This window comes from Manduca sexta, chromosome 16 (genome assembly GCF_014839805.1).
Source record: "Manduca sexta isolate Smith_Timp_Sample1 chromosome 16, JHU_Msex_v1.0, whole genome shotgun sequence".
Taxonomy (NCBI): domain Eukaryota; kingdom Metazoa; phylum Arthropoda; class Insecta; order Lepidoptera; family Sphingidae; genus Manduca; species Manduca sexta.
In genome coordinates this window covers 1,034,357-1,054,269 of record NC_051130.1, presented here as the reverse complement: position 1 = coordinate 1,054,269, position 19,913 = coordinate 1,034,357, and the positions used below count along the sequence as shown (strand labels likewise).

The 19,913-nt window shown below is 37.5% G+C and overlaps 2 protein-coding genes across 2 annotated transcripts; one reads left to right on the top strand and one right to left on the bottom strand.

Annotated features, from left to right (window-relative positions):
- The first annotated feature begins 3,633 nt into the window (after positions 1–3,633).
- Positions 3,634–8,270, top strand: LOC119188514 (juvenile hormone esterase-like). Its single transcript, XM_037439330.1, has 3 exons — positions 3,634–3,835; positions 5,521–6,785; positions 7,424–8,270. Exons 1-3 carry the CDS (start codon positions 3,656–3,658, stop codon positions 7,689–7,691), a joined length of 1,713 nt encoding a protein of 570 aa, XP_037295227.1. The 5' UTR covers positions 3,634–3,655; the 3' UTR covers positions 7,692–8,270.
- Positions 8,271–13,823: 5,553 nt separating this feature from the next.
- Positions 13,824–14,556, bottom strand: LOC119189513. The gene is made up of 2 exons (XM_037439412.1): positions 14,552–14,556; positions 13,824–14,466 (listed from the first exon to the last, which is right to left on the bottom strand). Exons 1-2 carry the CDS (start codon positions 14,554–14,556, stop codon positions 13,824–13,826), a joined length of 648 nt encoding a protein of 215 aa, XP_037295309.1.
- Positions 14,557–19,913: the final 5,357 nt, after the last annotated feature.

The window sequence follows — 19,913 nt, the reverse complement described above, 5'->3', positions numbered from 1 at the left end:
TTTATTAGCATTCTTGAGTTTAAATTCACAACACAGGAAGTGATATAATTCAGTGGCATAAGAATACCAGCTGGTCGATGTCATTTTATTTGTGGGCACGGCAAAATGACCCCTATGCACTATGACGGACGAGAGATGAATACCCCTCGCCAGTCGATACAATTATGCCGGCCTGTTTGAAACCGTATGTATTAAGAACACCTATGACGGGTTTTACACCTTGTGTACAGTCGCTATCCGTGCGGATACATACCCAACACCTTGCTATAGTCGTATGAAGGCGTGTGTAATAAAATATCAAAGTGACGTGGGTAGGTTTGGCTTCAAAATGCTTGAACTTGTTGAATAGTGGGCCGATATTGATATTAACTATTTGAGGTGGGAATTCGTGTCAAGTGCCCGTCATATGGTTTAATATTAGCTCAAATCAAATTCAGAGAAGCGTTTCTATACCCATGATGTGCCTTTGTCCGTCCTGTGATGTGAGGCGTATCTGCGTCACGTATTTTCTTTTTAGGTTATATATTCCACTGTGTTTATGCTCGAATAGAATAATAATGAATGCCTTGGTTGTATCTCTGCCTAGCCCTATGCCATAAGAGCGTAAGTATGTATGGCACTCTTAATAAAATGATCCATTCCAAAATTGACATATTTTGGAAATGGTCAAACAACGAATTTGTATTTGTGACCTTTTAGATTTTCCCTTTTTTTTCGTGCTGCAGGTTTCATTTTTTACCTATATTTAATAAGCTGTATTTTATAGCAACTTCATAAGAAAAGGTAGCAAACAAATATTAGTTTTCCGACGACTGCCACAAATTAACAATTTGGAAATAGGTCATTATTTTATTAAGAGTGTGATTTGTAACAGCATCAGCGCGGTCCTTTACTGTGATGTCAAGCTCTTTAATTTTAAATTCAGCCGCTACCATTTCCTGCTTAGTGCCTATCTCTTCTGTTTCACTCACTCAACCGAGAATGCTATAAAATTCGTTCAAACCAGGATATCACGATGGAGCTTCCAGAAACGATTTCCGGCGCGGTGCACGGTTACCGGTAATATTCCGGTAGACGGCAATTATTTTGTGTTCGTGAACGATATTACGTAGTTGTAACCTCGCGTCCTGTCGTTTTGCACGTCACTCTCTTGGCTTTGTGATTGACGTTCATTTAAGTACAATAGTGCTTTATTGAATGGGTAATTAACTCAGACTTTGTGTCTGTTTAGGCAAAGATATTTTAAACTTTAATAGGATGCGAATATGTGTTAATTTGCCTTACTTGTAAAAGATCGGTCTGGATTTTGCCTGAAGTTGTCAGAAAGTTGAAGAAAGGTGACATTCCTTCTTTATTTAAAAGGAATGGACAACTTATATGGCAGATAAACCTAATGGACGACAAAGACTTCCAGGAAACTTATCTGGTCATTAATAATTGGTTTTAATATACATTTTATTTGATTTAATAACCATGAAAGGATTAAAAAGGTTAATTATCATATCTCATGTGCTATCTCATGTATAGCAAAGATATGAGTTGTAAAATATTATATTTTAAAGAATAATCATTTTATTTAGGACAGCGTTGCAAGCCTGCGATGCGATAAAGAAGATATTTTCTTCTTTTTATATGTAACAAAATGTATTGTGTTCTATTTTTTATTACGAACTAAGGTTTTCTCGGGATTTCATACGCCTCAAAGAGTTATCCTAGAATAAATCTTACTATATTTTTTTTTGTATAATCAATAGCTTTGATGTTAATCGAAGATAATATATTTACTGACCAACTTAAATCCAAATTTATCTGTTTTTTAACTGCACAAACTTTAGCATTAATTGTAATATTAAATGTAGGATTGTCAATAACATGCTGTTTTTTGTAACCTGGCTATACGCTCTACAAATTATAAATTCGCAAGTTTTTAAATCAATAACTTTAAACCGTTTAGTTATTGCTTTAAAAACTATTTTATTTAATATTGTTTTATAATTATATGCTAAACGTATATGCTTAATATATTTTTTATTGAATTTAAATTTGTTGAATATGTTATTTAATTGTACAAGAAGTTAAACGCTTTTTATATTGTTTTATTATTTATAACTATAACCGTTGAAAGTAACAAATTATAGGGATATGTCGTTTCAACGCACGTGTAAATTGTTTACTAGGGAAGGTTGTTTGTCAGTTAAAACGATACTGCGGTGTTCATCTCACTTTGGAACTAGCGAAATAATGATGTACCAAATAGATGTTTCATTTTTATTCAATTAGATTGGTAGTGGGTAACAAATAAAAAAAAACACTCAAATCATATTTATTTATTAAAACTTTTTTGTACACCAAAAAAGGTAAAAAGGAAACAAAAAGAAGACAAATTGGCATACAGACGGTGGAAAAGAACACATTGGTGGTACAAATGTCGGTCTTATCGCTCGAGGCGATCTCTACCAGACAACCATTGGATGGAGATGATAAAAATACTCGGAAGGGCAGTATAGGGCGTACGTAAAAAAGATAAAAAAATAATAATAATAATAGCAATAATAATAGTAATATGAAAAATTAGATACGATAATATATAGAATATACTACATAAATATACATATGCGCTAACACAAATAATTTATAGACAACATATACATATGTACATACATACATATAATATACATGCATACATATATATGCAACCCGCAGGAATACAAAGAAATGGTCCATTATAGGTGTATTGAAATCAATTAAGATTAATAATTGTGTTATATGTATCAATAATAAAAAAACAAATTTTTACTTATCAGTGATTAATAGGATCTGCTTGCTTACTATCAGTGACAGAATGAGCTATCTTCATGTTTATCTTAATCAGCAAATGATATATTGCGTTGATTCATCGATAATGAAGCGCATAACGGATTATACATTTAATCACTATCTTTCACTGCTTCTGCTACACCTAGTCACCGCAATATATTTTCCTAGCTTGATAACATGACTCAATTGTTACAATCAGTCGATATGGATTCAGCTCATCTTATCTTATTATAAATTTACGAATATTCGTGAAAAAGTTTGGATGTTTGTTGCATTAAAGGCAGAAATTCATGAAAGGATTTGGATGAAATTTAGCACATGGATACTATGTCATTATTGAGGTAATTTGCTCCTCAGGGAAATATGTATTTGATTTATTAATCTGGTTTTTGAAAAAAAAAAGCGCTGGCGTCGTAAGTAAACATGGTGCTATGAGACGCTGCATTGACTGATTCTTGTATAAAGAAAGGCTTTAATATGAGCAAAGCTGCGTACAACACCTTGTTCAAAATAAATAGGTGTTCGTCTCTCGGTAGGCAGTGGCGTGGCTTGGCGTTACTGAAGCTAATAGCCGGGAGCCACTCACCATCGACCAGGCTGCTAGCTCGTCTCGTCAATCGACTGCAATAAAAACATTACAGGGTTTGCAACCCTGTATTACTTGTTTTAAATGCACGACTTTCTCGCGAACGAACTCGCGTGCAACAATATATATTCAATAAGCAGAATTCAAAAATTAGCTGATAATTTAACTATCGCGACATCACGAGTGATAATCACGATTCGGTAGTATATTTATATAAAACCGCCCTCGGTGTATTTGCCACATAGTGTCAAGATGTTGTGTTTGCTCGTGTTGCTGGGCGCGGCTGCTACTGCCGCCGCTCAGACCTCGGAGTCTCGGGTCGTCACCACGCATCACGGCCCGATCCGGGGCTACAAGGACCCGGATGGCTCCATGTATAGTTTCTACGATGTTCCCTATGCGACTGCGCCTACGGGAAGGGACAAATTCAAGGTATATTATCTTCAATAGCTTTTATTATTTAACTGAGAAATTAGTAGGTTAAATATAATTTTGAATATCAATAATATTTAGACTATAAAATGAGAGATGCACCTTATCGAACTCGATCATAAAGGGATTATAATTTATTACTCGGCTTTATCAATTTAAAATTAAGAGTTAAAGTCGGTATTACACACCAATATTAATGATTCTCATCTTTTACAATAAATAGGACAACCCAACTTATTTCATCGGTAAATATTTACATCTCATGAGCCATAGATGTCCAGCTGAACGTAGACCTCCTCCAAATATCATTCAGTCAGACAGATCAACCAGTCGCAAGCAACCAGCACTCTGCGACCTGCGATCTTTATCAATACAAAGAATAGTGCGGGTAAACAGAAATGACTTTAATATGCTGTTTGAAAAAATAATTCGAGGTTATTTAATCTTCGGGTAATTAAAAGTAATCACTCATCAAATCATTCCGTCATTTCCGTAGGTACTATCTAGTATGTGAGTACGCTCGCACCGGCGGATAAATAATCGCTCGTGAAATAGGTAGTTTCTAGTCATATATTATAATTGATAAGGAATTTTCGTGGTAGATCTCTCATATGTGAGAGTCCGCCTGGATAGGAACCAAAACAATATCTATTTCTGCCGCCAAGCAGTAGTGTGTAGTCACTGTTGCATTCTGATTAGAAGAACATAATAGCTAGTGAAACTACTGGACATAATAAGACTTAACATTTCATGTCACCATTTCATTCATTAACTAGCAATTTTAATTAGGCACTGACTCCAAAATTGGTATCCAATATGTACTTGTATGTGAAATTATTTTTTTGTTTTGAGTAACTATACCGCCTTTTTGTGTTAGTAAAAAATAGACAGTTTCGATGGCGTAGTTGTACTACATGCGCGGTGCGGCAGCGCTCTGAGGTCCTGGTTTCGAATCCCGGGTCGGGCAAAGTGATATTTGGGTTTTTCTGCTCAATATCAGCCCTGAGTCTGAAATTTGTGCCCGATATGGCGATAGGCTCGCCCCCTATCACATCATGGGACGGAACACACTTGGCGAAAAGTGGGTGCCATGGTTGCGCCTCTGCATACCCCTTCGGGGATAAAATGCGTGATGTTGTGTGTGTGTGCCACTATCGCTCCGGAAATTCACCAGTGCTGCGGCGACACACATATATATATATATATATGCATATATACAGCACATATATACATATATACACCACCTGCATACCTCTGCCTACCCCTGAAAAAGGGAAAAGGTGTTATGCTGTATGTATAAGTATTTAAGAAGTACACTCAACCAAACTCAAAGCAAGAACATAACCAAAAACGTCACAGGAAAGCTTAATACGTGATTTGGTTTTCTTGGACGACATAATTATTCTAGTTTTTTAAATTTTAAAACTAAACTACTGAAGCGATTTTGAAAAAAAATTATCGGACCAATCTGGAGAGATATTCTTTCGAATAAAAAAATATTTTTTCAAATCGGTTCATAAATGATATCATTTAAATTGCTTCATAAGCAAAGCAAAAGTCATATTTACTTTAAGTATAGTCGTTTTGAAGTCAGTGTTATTTTCATTTTGATATGATCACAAAATAATATGTTACGTTGTAGTTTCATCACATACTTCTTAATTTCTAATTCAAATATTCAACAGGCGCCTCTGCCTCCACCCACATGGACACAACCTTTTGAAGCAGTTTTCCGAGGTATCATATGCCCGCAACTCGATATTCTAATAACTATACCGCACATTATGCAAGAAGACTGTCTGGTAGCAAATATATTCGTCCCCGATACTAACGATACTAATCTACCAGTCGTGGTCAATGTCCATGGCGGAGGTTTTGTCTTCGGATCTGGAAGCATAATGCATTTAACAAACTTCGTTAAAAATAATAGCATGATCTTGATCACATTTAACTACCGCCTTGCAGCGTACGGTTTCCTATGTTTGGGCACTGAAAATGTTCCTGGAAACGCGGGCATGAAAGATCAAGTAGCTTTACTGCGATGGGTTAACCAAAACATTGCACAATTCGGGGGCAACCCTAATGACGTGACTGTAATGGGATGCAGCGCTGGCGGGATCTCTACAGACTTATTAACTATATCGAACATGACAAGAAATCTCTTCCATAGGGCAATACCAGAAAGCGGGTGCAGTTACGGAGCCTTTGCAATACAATACGATCCGATACAGAACGCAAGGGACTATGCTAGGCTTTTGAATGACACTAATATCGATAGCTTTGAAGACTTGGAAGAGTTTTATTTGACGGTTTCAGCCGAAACGTTGGCAACGCGATTAGTAACTACCTCAAACCATAAAGATTCCAGGCTCACCTTTACTGCATGTCTAGAAAGAGATGTTGGAGTAGAAATGTTCCTACAAGATGACCCCGCAGACATACTGAAAAAAGGCGATTTCCCTGCCATGCCATTCTTATACGGACTAGCCAAAGAGGAAGGTATGCCCAGAACAGCAAACGTATTAACAGGATGGCTGAGCAAGATGAATGAGCATTTTTCAGATTTTTTGCCACATGAACTGGAATTTGAGAGTGTCCAAGAAAAAGACAGAGTGGCAAACACCGTCAGGACTTTTTATTTCGGAAATAGACCTATAGGCTTGTCGACAATACCAGAATACGTAGATTATTACACCGATGTTATGTTTGGGTATAGAATGATGAAGGGTCTTACTTTACGACTTGAAGCTAAGGATCAGCCGATATATTTACATCAATATTCATTTCTGGATGAAAATACTCAACCGATGTGGTTTACGAATGTGACAGGGACGGATCATTGCGAGCAAGCCAATATCATATCCGACCACGACACGACGGGCAAAACAGATGCATATATTAACATGCAAAATATGATGCGCTCGCTTTGGACCAACTTTATACTTACCGGGTAATTATATATGTTTTATTAACTTTTATTTTATAAGTTGTAGATCCACACTATAGCCTTTATTTTATACGAACAGCTTAGTGTCGAACAGTACTAATGTATTATTAAGAACACAACGCGACAGCCCCCTGTTGTGTTTCGTAAGGTGTGTGAGATTACTGAAGTTCTTTGTACTCCGTTTTCCTATTGTTTACACTTATAATATAATTCGAATACCTCCCTATACTTCTATTTGATTGAATTTGTTCGAGTTATAACTGATTAGCGTTCCCAGAGACTCGTCGAGCTTCACCGCTCGATATCCTGTAATGCGTGCCACTGCAGATCTTATAAAAGTTGCATTTGTATAGGTGGGATAGCCTCGACGCCATTTTTCTGTAATCTTTATTTTGTTATTAAGATCGGGAGTGCATCTACAATTCATCTGGTGGCTGTTCATGGCCAGTGGATATCGCTTAAATCACTTATTAAACCTGCCCATGCAGTAAGAGTCAAGGTGCAGAACAGCATATTACAATACACATAAGCACATATTATTTTCATTCCCGATTGAATACAGAAAGGCAGACATACTCCTCTGTTCTCCGTCCCAATGGCCTATTCCCAGAGTTATTATAATTAAAATTCTAATTGTCCAGAAAACCTGTCCCCGATGGATCCTCGTTACCAACCTGGCCAGCAACGAACATCACCAGGTCTCCTTACATGGACCTAGGACCTGTAGTGCGGTTGGAAAACTCCATGTTCGGAGCCAGGTTTGAACTGTGGGATGGAATCTACGAGAAGCATTATAGAAAACCCATGCGTCCGAATCCCAACATGCCCGGTAGTGCTAAGGGCGTAGCGTCTAATGTTTATGTATTGAGCCTTGTAGTTTGTAGTTTAGCCTCTCGGTTTTTTTATTGAGCAATTTAGATAATTCTCATTTTGGCACAATGGTGATGTAACATGTATATCCAAGTACTATATACAATATAATATAGAACCTTCACAAACTATAAGTGGCAGAACAATACTAACGCAAGAGCCACAGTGTGGATAGTAAAGAATTTTTCCCGTCCTTTAATTATAAGTTTATATATTTTCTAATATGTCATAAATAATAAAAATATATCTGTTCCGGTCATTATTGCTAGGCAGCGTGGATAAAACATGATTTTTTTTTTTTATAAATGCTAATTATTTGGATGTCATTGAACCAAAATAATAAGGTTATGTTCACTTAATTACAGATTTGTTTGTATTGAATATTAACTATAAAACTTTATTAATTTTTCAAATTATATTATGGGACATTTCTAAATAGTTTGTGAACTCATACTTATGTATGTTTTTTATAATGTTTATTATTTATTGTCCCTTTCCACATAACCGTAGTATATAAGTTGGTACTATTTTTGGGAACGTAATAGAATTTCATATCATTTAATTTATTTGTATGTGTTGAATATATACCATAATAAATTATCAACTTATTGAATGTTATTTTTTCTTTATGAATATTTTACGTCACAGCCAGTATAGATAGGGTACAAGATTCAGATTGCGTCACTAGATGGCAGAGCTGTCGTCGTGCACGTTCCTTATTACATAAAGGTTGTTTGTTTATTTTAAGGATGTTGATCAATTTTGTCTCGAAAGGATTTCGTCACAGATGGAGCCGCGTTCAAAAGCTAGTTTATTTACATTTAACTTTTCTAGTCGGTTCTTCCATTTTAAATATAGGTACTTATAGTAAAAAAAAAGTGTAAATAATAAGGCGTCGCGTAGATGCTATCTTTTGGCCTAGAAACACTTAATTACTATGAAACTATTAGTTATTTTAGCAACAAAAATTGCTAATCATAAATGTTTTAAAATAAGGAACACAGTGTTTTTGTCCATGTAATAAGGGGATATTGTAAATTAATTGAACTGTGTAACAATACTAAGAAATATCAAGAATTACTCCAATTATTATATGTGAAGATGTCACGTGACTGTAGAGTGTCCGTTACAACGTGATGATGCATTTTCTGGCGATGTCAGGGTTATCAAAGATCGTTCCGATATAAGATAAATTGATTTATAATTTTTAAAATAAAAAAAAAATAGTAAATATTATTTCAAAATAAAATATATCTGTTTTGTTACTTTAATAATAATAATATAAGTCCCCACGCAAGCCTTCCAAAAGGACCGGTCTTTATGCCGTGATTTCCCGCAGGAAAGATACAACATAATATAATAATATCAGCCCTGTATTATATACTTGCCCACTGCTGAGCACGGGCCTCCTCTCCTACTGAGAGGGATTAGGCGTTAGTCCACCACGCTGGCCTAGTGCGGATTGGTAGACTACACACACCTTCGAAATTCCTACGGAGAACTTCTCAGATGTGCAGGTTTCCTCACGATGTTTTCATTCACTGTTAAAGCGAACGATAAATTCACAAAGAATACACACATGATTTTTTTTTTTTTTTAGAACGTCAGAGTTGTGTGCCCTTGAGATTTGAACCAGCGGACATTCGTCTCGGCAGTCCGTTCCACACCCAACTAAGCTATCACCGCTTTGTTACTTTACCTTACTTATATTTTATTTTAAGCTCTATATTGTACACCTAATACATATGTTCAATATGCATGTAGATGTGTAAATATATCATAACAAAATAATATGGTAAATACATGATTGTGACCACATGCAAAATTAGAAATTATTGATGGATATTAGTATATATATAATATGAATTACACAAATAGATAAGTAACAATTGCTAGTCAATACGATTAGATTTTAGAGGGTAAGGAAATGCTCTTTTACCATCCTTTTAAAAATTGATAGTGACTGAGCGCGACTTATTGCTACTGGCAAGGCATTCCGTAGTCTGACAGCGACAACAGTGAAGGATTTCTCCATAAATATAGTAGCATACACAGGCATCTTCAATTTCAAGTTCTCTGATGATCTGAGCAACTTATCATGTGAGTCGTGAAGAAAAAGGAATCTAGATTTAAGGTAGGAAGGAGTAACAGGATTGAACAAAATAATATAGAGGAGGGAAAGGATGTGGGCATTCCGGCGAAGTCGAATAGGCAACCACTTGAGCTTAGTGCGAACAGACAGACACGTGATCATATTTGCGCAGTCCAAATATAAATCTGATACAAAAATTCTGGAGGCGCTCAAGCTTATTAAGTTATTCTTCAGTAATATTGATATAACTGGCATCAGCATAATCAAGGATGGGAAGGAGAAGGGATTGTACCAGTGAAACCTTGGTAGCAATGGGTAAGAAGTTACGTAACCTTCGCTAGGATTCCGCTGACGCAAAGAGCTTTTGACTGACATGTTGAAGCTGAGGTCCCCATGTGAGTGATTTGTCTAAGTATAACCCAAGATTTTTTACACAGTCACTGTATGGGATAGTAGAATTGTCACAAATCACTTGGGGAATGTCACATCACTTGAAAATCTAATGTCCGCAGGTTCAAATCCCAAGGGCACACACCTCTGACTTTTCTAAAATCATGTGTGTATTCTTTGTGAATTTATCGTTCGCTTTAACGGTGAAGGAAAACATCGTGAGGAAACCTGCACATCTGAGAAGTTCTCTATAGGACTTTCGAAGGTGTGTGAAATCTACCAATCCGCACTAGGCCAGCGTGGTGGACTAAGGCCTAATCCCTCTCAGTAGTAGAGGAGGCCCGTGCTCAGCAGTGGGCAAGTATATAATACAGGGCTGATATTATTATTACTTGGGGAATTTGCGACTAATCTACCCTGGTTATCAATCTAGGGCTGCCGATGATAATTACCTGTGTTTTGCTTGGGTTTACTTTAAGACCATGAGCCTTACTCCAAGTACAAATATGATGCAGATCACAGTTTATCTTAGCAACTGCACCAGACAGATTTTCCAGCGGTGCTTTACAATAAATCTGAAGATCATCAGCATACAGGTGGTAGGATGAGCGAAGCTGATACGAGATCGAGTTAACAAAAACTGTGAAGAGAAGAGGAGATAGAACGCCGCCCTGAGGCACGCCGGCAGTAGTTGAGCAATAAGAAGAATATTTATCCTCAATACAAATACGTTGCCGACGTCCAAACAGGTAACTGTGAAACCACTCAATTGCTGTTGGAGATATGTAAAGGGATCGCAGAGTGTAGAGTAAAACGTCAAAATCAACAGTGTTGAAAGCGTTACTGAAGTCAAGTAAACCTAATACAGTTAGCTTCCCTTCCTCCATGCCAGATCTGATATTTTCCGTAACATGAATAAGAGAGGTAGTGGTACTATGACCGGTGCGGAAACCGGATTGAAACAGATTGAAAAGTCGATTAGTGAAGAGGAATTCAGTGAGTTGGAAATGGATTAAATGTTCAAGAACTTTAGAGAGGAAAGGTAAGATAGATATAGGACGAAAGTCGGAGTAGGTAGAAGGATTGGATTTTTTAGGCAGAGGGATAATTTGGGCATCCTTCCATGCAGTAGGAAAAATTCCAATAGCGACGGAATGGTTAAGGATGTGACAGATTATAGGAAGGACTTCGTCAAGCATGGGAAGAATCATGTTACGTCCAATACAGTCGCTTCCAACAGCATTAGAGGTGATCGACATAATACCCTTCTTAACATCACAAGCAGCAAAAGGTTTGAAGACTAACGGGGAACAGTCGGGAGCTTGACAGTTAGAAAGAAGCTTTATAGTGTTTTCTTTAATTGTCCTATTAAAGTCGGACGGAGATGAGAAATTTTGATTAAGGGAATTAATGTCTATATTATTAGGAAAAGACTCTTGACAAGGTTTACCAACTCCCAGTGTTTTAAGAAATTTCCAGACTCTGACTGGATCTCCGTTGTCAACTGATGTGTGAACGTGTTGTGCATACCTACACACCTTGCTACAATGATTTGGCCGCAGCTTTCTTTATGAGCAGAGATTTGATGTCATCTGTCAGCCATGGTGCCGGTAGGTGTTTCACTCTAACAGGCCTAATTGGTGCATGCGTGTTGTAGAGTTGTCTTAAACTATTATTAAAAATGTTAACCTTATCGTCAACACTGTCTGTCTTGAAAAGCAAACTCCAGCAAATTTCAGTAGCATCCTTGCGAAGGTTATCGATATTCATGGCACGAAAATTACGCAGTAATGGGGTTTTGGATGAAGCTTTAGGTGGACGGATACGGAGAGATAGAAAAAGTAAGTCATGGTATGAGAAGGAATCAGCGGAAAGTTGGCCATGCTTACTCACAAGATTTGCGGAGGAAACAAAAATGAGATCTAGGAGAGAAGGGGAACAGTTGGGAAAGTGGTGAGTGGCAGAAAGTGGGAGGATAGAAAGATTGCAGGATTCAATAGTGGACTTGAGAGAGGACGAACGGAGGTCGTTTTTGAGAAGGCAGGTGTTGAAGTCACCCATGATTACGGTTTGACTGTACGAAGGAACTAGGTTTTCAAGGATGATTACCAGGGAAGAAAAGTAATTAATACGGATGGAAGGACAGTAATATACACCAAGTAAAACCTTGGCATGTGAAAGTTCTATTTCTAGAAATAGGTGCTCACCAGCATTAGATGGAGGCGGCTGCGGCGATGTGCTGACAACCATGTAAGGAATATGTGAGCGAAGGTATATAGCAACACCACCACATTACATTTCTAATAAGGTGGAAACCGGGAAGAGAGTAAGAAGAGGAAGTTAGACAGGGTTTTAACCAAGATTCTGAAATAAGGATGGCATGTAGATGCGTACAGTCAAACGAGGCCAGCATATCGGGAAAATGTGCCGGAATGCTCTGCGCGTTAATGTGGACAACATTAAAGTGCCCAGAAACGCCTGAGAACAGAGGAGAAAGAGACTCAGCAATTTGTGGGGTACTATAAAAGCTGTCATTACTACTTATAGAAACAAAATCCTCACTATCCCAGTTACAGGCAACCACAACTAACAATGTTGTTACTCAAGAGATGAAATGGCGCTTCATTGAGATTTGACTCCCCTAAACATAATGAACGTAAAATTTTACGTATAAATTGTCTTGGTAATGAGTTGATTTTATCTCTCTCTCTTTTTTTCTCTCTCTCTCCCTCTCTCTCTCTCTCTCTGTGTGTGTGTGTGTACGTGCGTACACACACTATTTGAAGAAGACTAGATATACAGCTAATTACATCAGTCAATTGTTTACGTAAAAACAATAACAGGAAGTAAATAAAGATGCTATTATGAACATTTTCAAAAGATTCGTTTCTCGTAAGCATCCTAGGAACAATACCTTTTGATTTCTTCTTCAGTGAGTAGTCCAGTGGGGTAATGTATAGGCTATCAGCGATTTAGGTGTTTATTTATTTATTTTACACTTCATATATATCAATGTATAAAGGCGGAATTAATGCCAAAGACATTCTCTACCAGTCAACCTTTGAGTTATGCAGAGATGATGGTAGGTGTAAAAAATATATACATATATATACATCAATAATCATTTTAATAAACTCTTATATTTTTCTACAAACTTATAATACTAATATCAGCCTAATACTAATATCAGCCCTATATACAGTCCACTGCTAAGCACACCTCCTTTAATATTGTTACTGTTTAGACTTTAGTCCACCAGGCTGGCCCACACTAGGTCAGCTTGGTTATTGCTATGAATGATGACACGAGCTTGCCATTCGCCTTATGGTAACGATACGACCGCCCCTAACGGTAAAAACACCCAACACCTTGATTGATGAATTAGATACAAAATATTGTTTGGTACTCGACTGAGCTCACCATCCAGAGATGAGATGTTAAGTCTTATGTCCAGTAGTTACACTATCTATAATGTCTTTCAAATTCGAACACTAAGTGGCTACACACTGCTGCTTGGCGGCAGAAATAGACATTGCAGTGGACCCTACCCAGGGGGACTCTCATACATGAGAAACCTACCACATTACACCTTTTTTCTTTTTAGTGGCAGGCAGAGGTGTATTACGACCACATCCAAGCTTGTTAGGTCCCATATGATAATCATCATCATCATTATATTCCTATGTCTCCTAGATGGGGCAGAGGGCATCCACAGTGCGCCGCCATCCCACTCGGTCTTGAGCTTCGCGTTTTATTTCGCTCCAGGTCTTCCCGATGTTCTTTGCCTCTGCGATGACGGTCCGCCGCCAGGTCTGCTTAGGACGGCCACGTTTCCGCTTTCCTTGGGGATTCCAGTCTAGGGCTTGCCTCGGTATATGCTCAGGGTCCCTTCGGAGCGTGTGGCCGATCCATTTCCACTTGCGACGTTTAATTTGTTGGTCAATCGCAGTCTCACCGCAGCGTTTCCACAGATCTACGTTGGAAATTTTCTCAGGCCAGTAAACACCGAGGACACGGCGAAGACACCGATTGACGAAGACCTGGAGTCGGTGCGAGATGTCCTTTGTCACCTTCCACGTCTCGCATCCGTACAGCAGCACGGTTTTGACATTGGACCGGAATATTTTGAGTTTAACTCTCTTGGTCAGTTTTCGCGACTGCCACACAGGACGGAGCTGTGCGTAGATTGCTCTTGACTTGGCAATTCTCGAAGCGATGTCTTCTTCGGTTCCTCCAGTCTCCGACACTACGCTTCCGAGGTAGGTGAATTTGTGGACCTTTTCCACAGCCTCTGTACCAATGAGCAACGGCAAAGAGCTTGTTACTCCGCATCTCCCATATGATAAGAGACGACATTATAGGTTCCAGATGATAGACTGCATTATAAATTCTTGAACAGATATTGAAACGCTAATACCCCATAACTTGCATCAATATTGATGTTTGCCGATAGCCAAGGAAACATAGCAATGTTAGCCATGGTTTAATAGTTTATTTGTATAAAACCTGAAGGATCCAGACGTTCCCCCTTCTCCCTACTCGCCTCCCTTCGCCTACGCGGCTCTCCATAATTTATGTTTGAATGTGGGCGATAATATTTGTATGGATTTTTTATTTGGTTTTATGGTCTCTCGTATTAGATTTAGTGTGTAGTATGAATGTGTGAGATCCCAACACTAAATAACACGTTCGTACACAATTGCTGGAAATATTGAATAAAAAAACACATTGTGTCATCTCTGCAAAAGGTCGACTGATAGAAAATGCCTCGGGCAATCCACCTGTATAGGTATACATCTACTGTATATAAAATTTAAATAAACAAAAAATATATAATGTAAACGACAATTTTCAACTCTGACAATAGATACAAATATTTGAATTCGTTTTAAAACTGGCCAGCGCTTTATAAAATAGAGCGCTGCCTCAAAGGGTATAACTAACCTATTTCACTTAAATCTATGGGATTAGACTCCGGGATTGACGTTAAGTAGAATTTGTGAAATCATTAAACCTAATCAGAAATACTATGACGGATTCACATGGTGCAGAATGGGTGCACTAATTGGGTTTCTGCTTACCCCCTAAGAGATGAATGGTGTGAATGACTAAACGAGAAACTCTGGTCATCCCATAATTGCCTTTTAGCAAATTTTTATTTAGTAGATTTATTTTGAACCTATTACACAGAATTGGTTGGACTTTTGTTATTTGCTGTATTCTGTTATTCGATCTGTCATTAGTGATACAAGTAGCTTACATCAAACGTTTCCTTTTTATTGTTCTATAAGTAGATTTATATTTTTAAACATTACATTGTAGCCAGTGTAACTACTGGACATAAGATTAACATCGCAGGCTGGCAAACGCAAAAGAATACTAAAAAATATTCTTTATTTGCATGTAACCTACTTAATACAATTTTTAATTATTAGAGCACTCCCTTTAAGTATACAAATACCTGTGTTAGGAGGCTAAACAATACTTTGTAATTCAACGTGTTGGATGGTGTTTTTACTGTTTATGGGCGGTCGTATCGCTTACCATCAGGCGTATGGCAAGCTTGTCTAACCATCAAAGCAATAAAAAAAAATTATTTAGGACAAGCCATAAATCTAATTATCAATTCTTAAAGACGACATGTCTGCTTGAATTTTATTTACAACATCATAACCTGCATTAAAATCTGTTAAGTTATATACAAACAAAGGACTGTTTTAATTTAAATATACTTACACGCAACGTTCCGAATTATAGAGACGGTTTTGACCTCCACGCCATAACGAACCTATAAGGGTCAATTCGAGGCTCTACTGGATCGAATTTAATCAAACTTATCAACATCGAAGTAACAGTATTGAGGAAGTTTCGCTGTATTCCTCTATCCCAGGAATAATGAAGTGGTACGGCCAAGATCTATAAATAAGCCGGCTCGACTGGGGTGGTGCTAGCAAAACCGATATTTATTTATTGATTTTTAGGAGGAATTACAAACTAATATAGATTTAAATTTACATAACTACATAAATATGCGTAATGTTTATAATCTTCGCATATATGTTACAATTTAATCATCATACAGCATAATGGGCACAAGCCATCGATATATCTGTACTACATACTAGATCTGCCGTTTCGTACCCTCATTATGTTCGACTCAACTGTACTGCAGTCCGTACTGACTTTAGAATGATTTCTACATTGACTGCGTGTGGTTATGTACGGGGTGAGGTTTATAATATAAGAACCTGAGTCTAAGTGTAAACCTGGATGTGAATAAAATATATTAGTCAAATAAGTAAAATTATTTATTGTTCAAGTGAATAAATAGGTAATAACAGTGACCTTTTGCTTACATTTTAGTTCAGATTTTGAACAATTAATTAATATGGATGTTGGTATCTATAGAATATACCTCAAAGGCACAAGCATAATTTTTGAAAAACATAAAAAAATAAAGAATTTATTTAATTTATATTACCGATGATTATTTATATTAATTTTACCGATGTATTTTTGGTTAGTTGTTAAGTATCAGAATGTCCTTTCTTATTTTAAATTAATATTAGGGATTATTTGAGACTGCTTCGATGGCGTTGTATTGTGTGTGCAGTGCGACTACCGAGCCGTTGTCTCGGGTTTGAATCCAGTGGCAGGGATATTGGATTCTTCAGCTTAGTATCAATCTAGACATTGTGAGGTCTTTCTACGTAGATCGGACCGTCAATAACTAAAATAATAACAAAAATGCGTCATTGTAAAATGTAGGTGGATAATGTAACTCTGATTTCGAACGACCAACAACTAAGTCCCCTTCTGTAAATAAGACTGCAAAATCTTTGAAACTTTGGGAGAAAATTATAATATAAAAAACCGCAATAAAATTCGTAAAATAGTTTTATTAATACATTTTCGTAATCATAAGAACTCAATATCAGTCTAGAAACTTTCAGTGTATTAGTTAAATGGCTATAGCCTCGCCCCACAGTACATGGGTGCTAACGTAACTGGTGACATGTTTGTGTTACATGTCTGCCTACCTCTGCAAAGCGAAATGGCGTGATGCTATATTTGTTTATTAATACTTTTGCTCTTTTATATATTTAATATCCACCCATATAACGAGCAACGTACACAAGGTATAAAAACTCGCCATAGTGGCCCACGTAAGTGAGTCGCGTTCCGGGATCAGCCTGTGTATATCTGGTCCCAACAGGCCGGAATAATTGTGTCAACTATCGAGGGGTAATCATCTCTCGTTAGTCGACATTCTATTGGACCGCACCCCACCATCAGGTGCATTGGGGTCACTTTGCTGCGCCCGTATAAAAGTAAATTTATTTTTCGCTAAACCGCAAGGCGAACTCTAATTGGAAATCCGATTATAGTTGATATACATCATGTTCTAAAAAAGAGGGCTGTATTTGTTAAAATAAATACAAACACACATCATGCTATTATTCCCGAAGGTGTAGACATAACTGCAGAGGACCCACTTCTCGCCATTTCGTGCCATGATGTGATAGAGGGTGAGCCTATCGAGCAAAAGATCAAGATTCCGGACAGATACTCATCAGAAAAAAATACTTTAACATCCCTGGTTTCGAATCCTAAGAGGCAGTCTTACAATTTGATGATTTTATTTCAAGGGACGCTCATTTTATATTATTATTTTACACCTGTCTCAGTGGGTAAAGGAGCTCTGAAATGAAACGTGCCATTTAGATTCTTTTTTCTTGGCTAAATAAAAATGTATTATACCAAAAATCACAGATTGTTTTTCATAGTTTTCATATTTCATCATTACCACCATATCCACATGTTACATAAGTTTTAATCTAAATTCCCACCTTTTTTACGTAAAAAACGCATTGTTGCTACCACCACTTGGGGGATAGTGGAACGGTTATGTTGGTTTCAGATTATTTCTTAGCTGCAAATCGAGCACACACGTTTAATTTACATACACATTTCTTGGAACATGCTGTATAGGATAGAAATAATTCATATTGCGGCCATAGTTAGTAATAAACCTAATTAAGTTTATTTTGAATTGAGCTTGTGCAATATCGCTTATTATTAATATCATTCGTGGAATGGCCAATTTGAATTATAGCAATCGGATTATATGTATTTGATATGTGAGTTTAAAACCACAGTTTTTCGTTAACGGTGGTTAATGAAGCGAGACATAACTAATTAATTTGAAAATCTCTGAAAACGAGGTCCTCTTTGTCTAGTTAGTAGACAAGGGTTGTGACAAGTGTCTCCTAGGTTCGTTTTTGAAGTTGAGCTATGGGCTTTAAGATAAAGTAATTTGCGAGCATGGCAAGTAGACTGCCTCTGTGGCGTAGTTGTACTGCATGCGCGGTACGACAGCGCTCTGAGATCCTGGGTTCGAATCCCGGATCGGGCAGTGATATGGGGTTTTCCCGTTTAGTGTCAGGCTGCAGTCTGGTATTTGTGCCCGATATGGCGATAGGCTCGCCCCCTATTACATCATAACCGGAACACATTTGGCGAAAAGTGAGTGCCTTGGTTGCGCTTCTGCATACCCCTTCGGGGATAAATAGGTAATGTGTATTTGTTTGAATTATTTTTTGGCAAGTAGAAACGACGTATGGATGTGTTCGAGTTATGTTACCAGTTTTAGTTTCATGATATTTTGATTATTTAGCAATTTAGTGCGAATATGGTGTGTGTATGTGTATCTGTGATTGAAAGTGTGACTTTGCCACTCCGCCAAATTCTCTTCGTGTAGAGGCTTTAGGGCGTGTAAATTGTTTTTTTTTTTTTAATAATATTTTTTTGCTCGCCAATTACAATTTATTTTACGTCTATGGTTAGAATAACTTATTAAGATTTGTTTTTAACAAACAGTTATATGGTTTCATTTATTAAAGCGATGCCAAAATGATTATATTGTTAGAACTAAAGCAATTTTTATTAAAATAAAAAAAACTCATTCCGAAAACTTGCGAAACTCAACTTGCAGTGAGAAGGACACATACCTTGTAGATCTGACGGCTGTTGGGGTGGAAAAGTTCTGGAGTGGCGACCACGAACCGGAAGACGCAGCGTAGACAGGCCCCTCACGAGAAGGTCCGACGACCTGGTGAGGGTCGCCGGAGTACGATGGATGAGGGCGGCCCAGAACCGGTCCTTATGACGCTCAATGAGAGAGGCCTATGTCGAGCAGTGAACGATTTCCGGCTGAAATGATGATGATGAAAAAATAACACTGAATACAGATATACTTTCACAAATATTACACAAAGCAAACGACCGGTACGACTGTCTGTCAAACGCTCAGTGTTTTTATATCAAAACGTGTCACAAATATCCTCACAAAAAAAATTATACTAATACTATATAATATAATAATAATATCAGCCCTGTATTATATACTTGCTCACTGCTGAGCACGGGCCTCCTCTACTACTGAGAGGGATTAGGCCTTAGTCCACCACGCTGGCCTAGTGCGGATTGGTAGACTTTACACACCTTCGAAATTCCTATAGAGAACTTTTCAGATGTGCAGGTTTCCTCACGATGTTTTCCTTCACCGTTAAAGCGATCGATAAATTCAAAAATAATATACACATGATTTTAGAAAAGTCAGAGGTGTGTGCCCTTCGGATTTGAACCTGCGGACGTTCGCCTCGGCAGTCCGTTCCACACCCAACTAGGCTATTGCCGCTTTTAACACTATAATATATAATTTTATTTATTAAAAATCCACAGCCCTTAATACTAGAGTGACACAATCTGATACACTT

Excerpts from the sequence above, each read along its gene's own strand:
- LOC119188514 (XM_037439330.1), top strand. The coding sequence starts at position 3,656 with ATGTTGTGTTTGCTCGTGTTGCTGGGCGCGGCTGCTACTGCCGCCGCT. Across the intron at positions 3,836-5,520 it reads CGGGAAGGGACAAATTCAAG|GCGCCTCTGCCTCCACCCAC; the intron begins GTATATTATCTT and ends AATATTCAACAG. Across the intron at positions 6,786-7,423 it reads ACCAACTTTATACTTACCGG|AAAACCTGTCCCCGATGGAT; the intron begins GTAATTATATAT and ends CTAATTGTCCAG.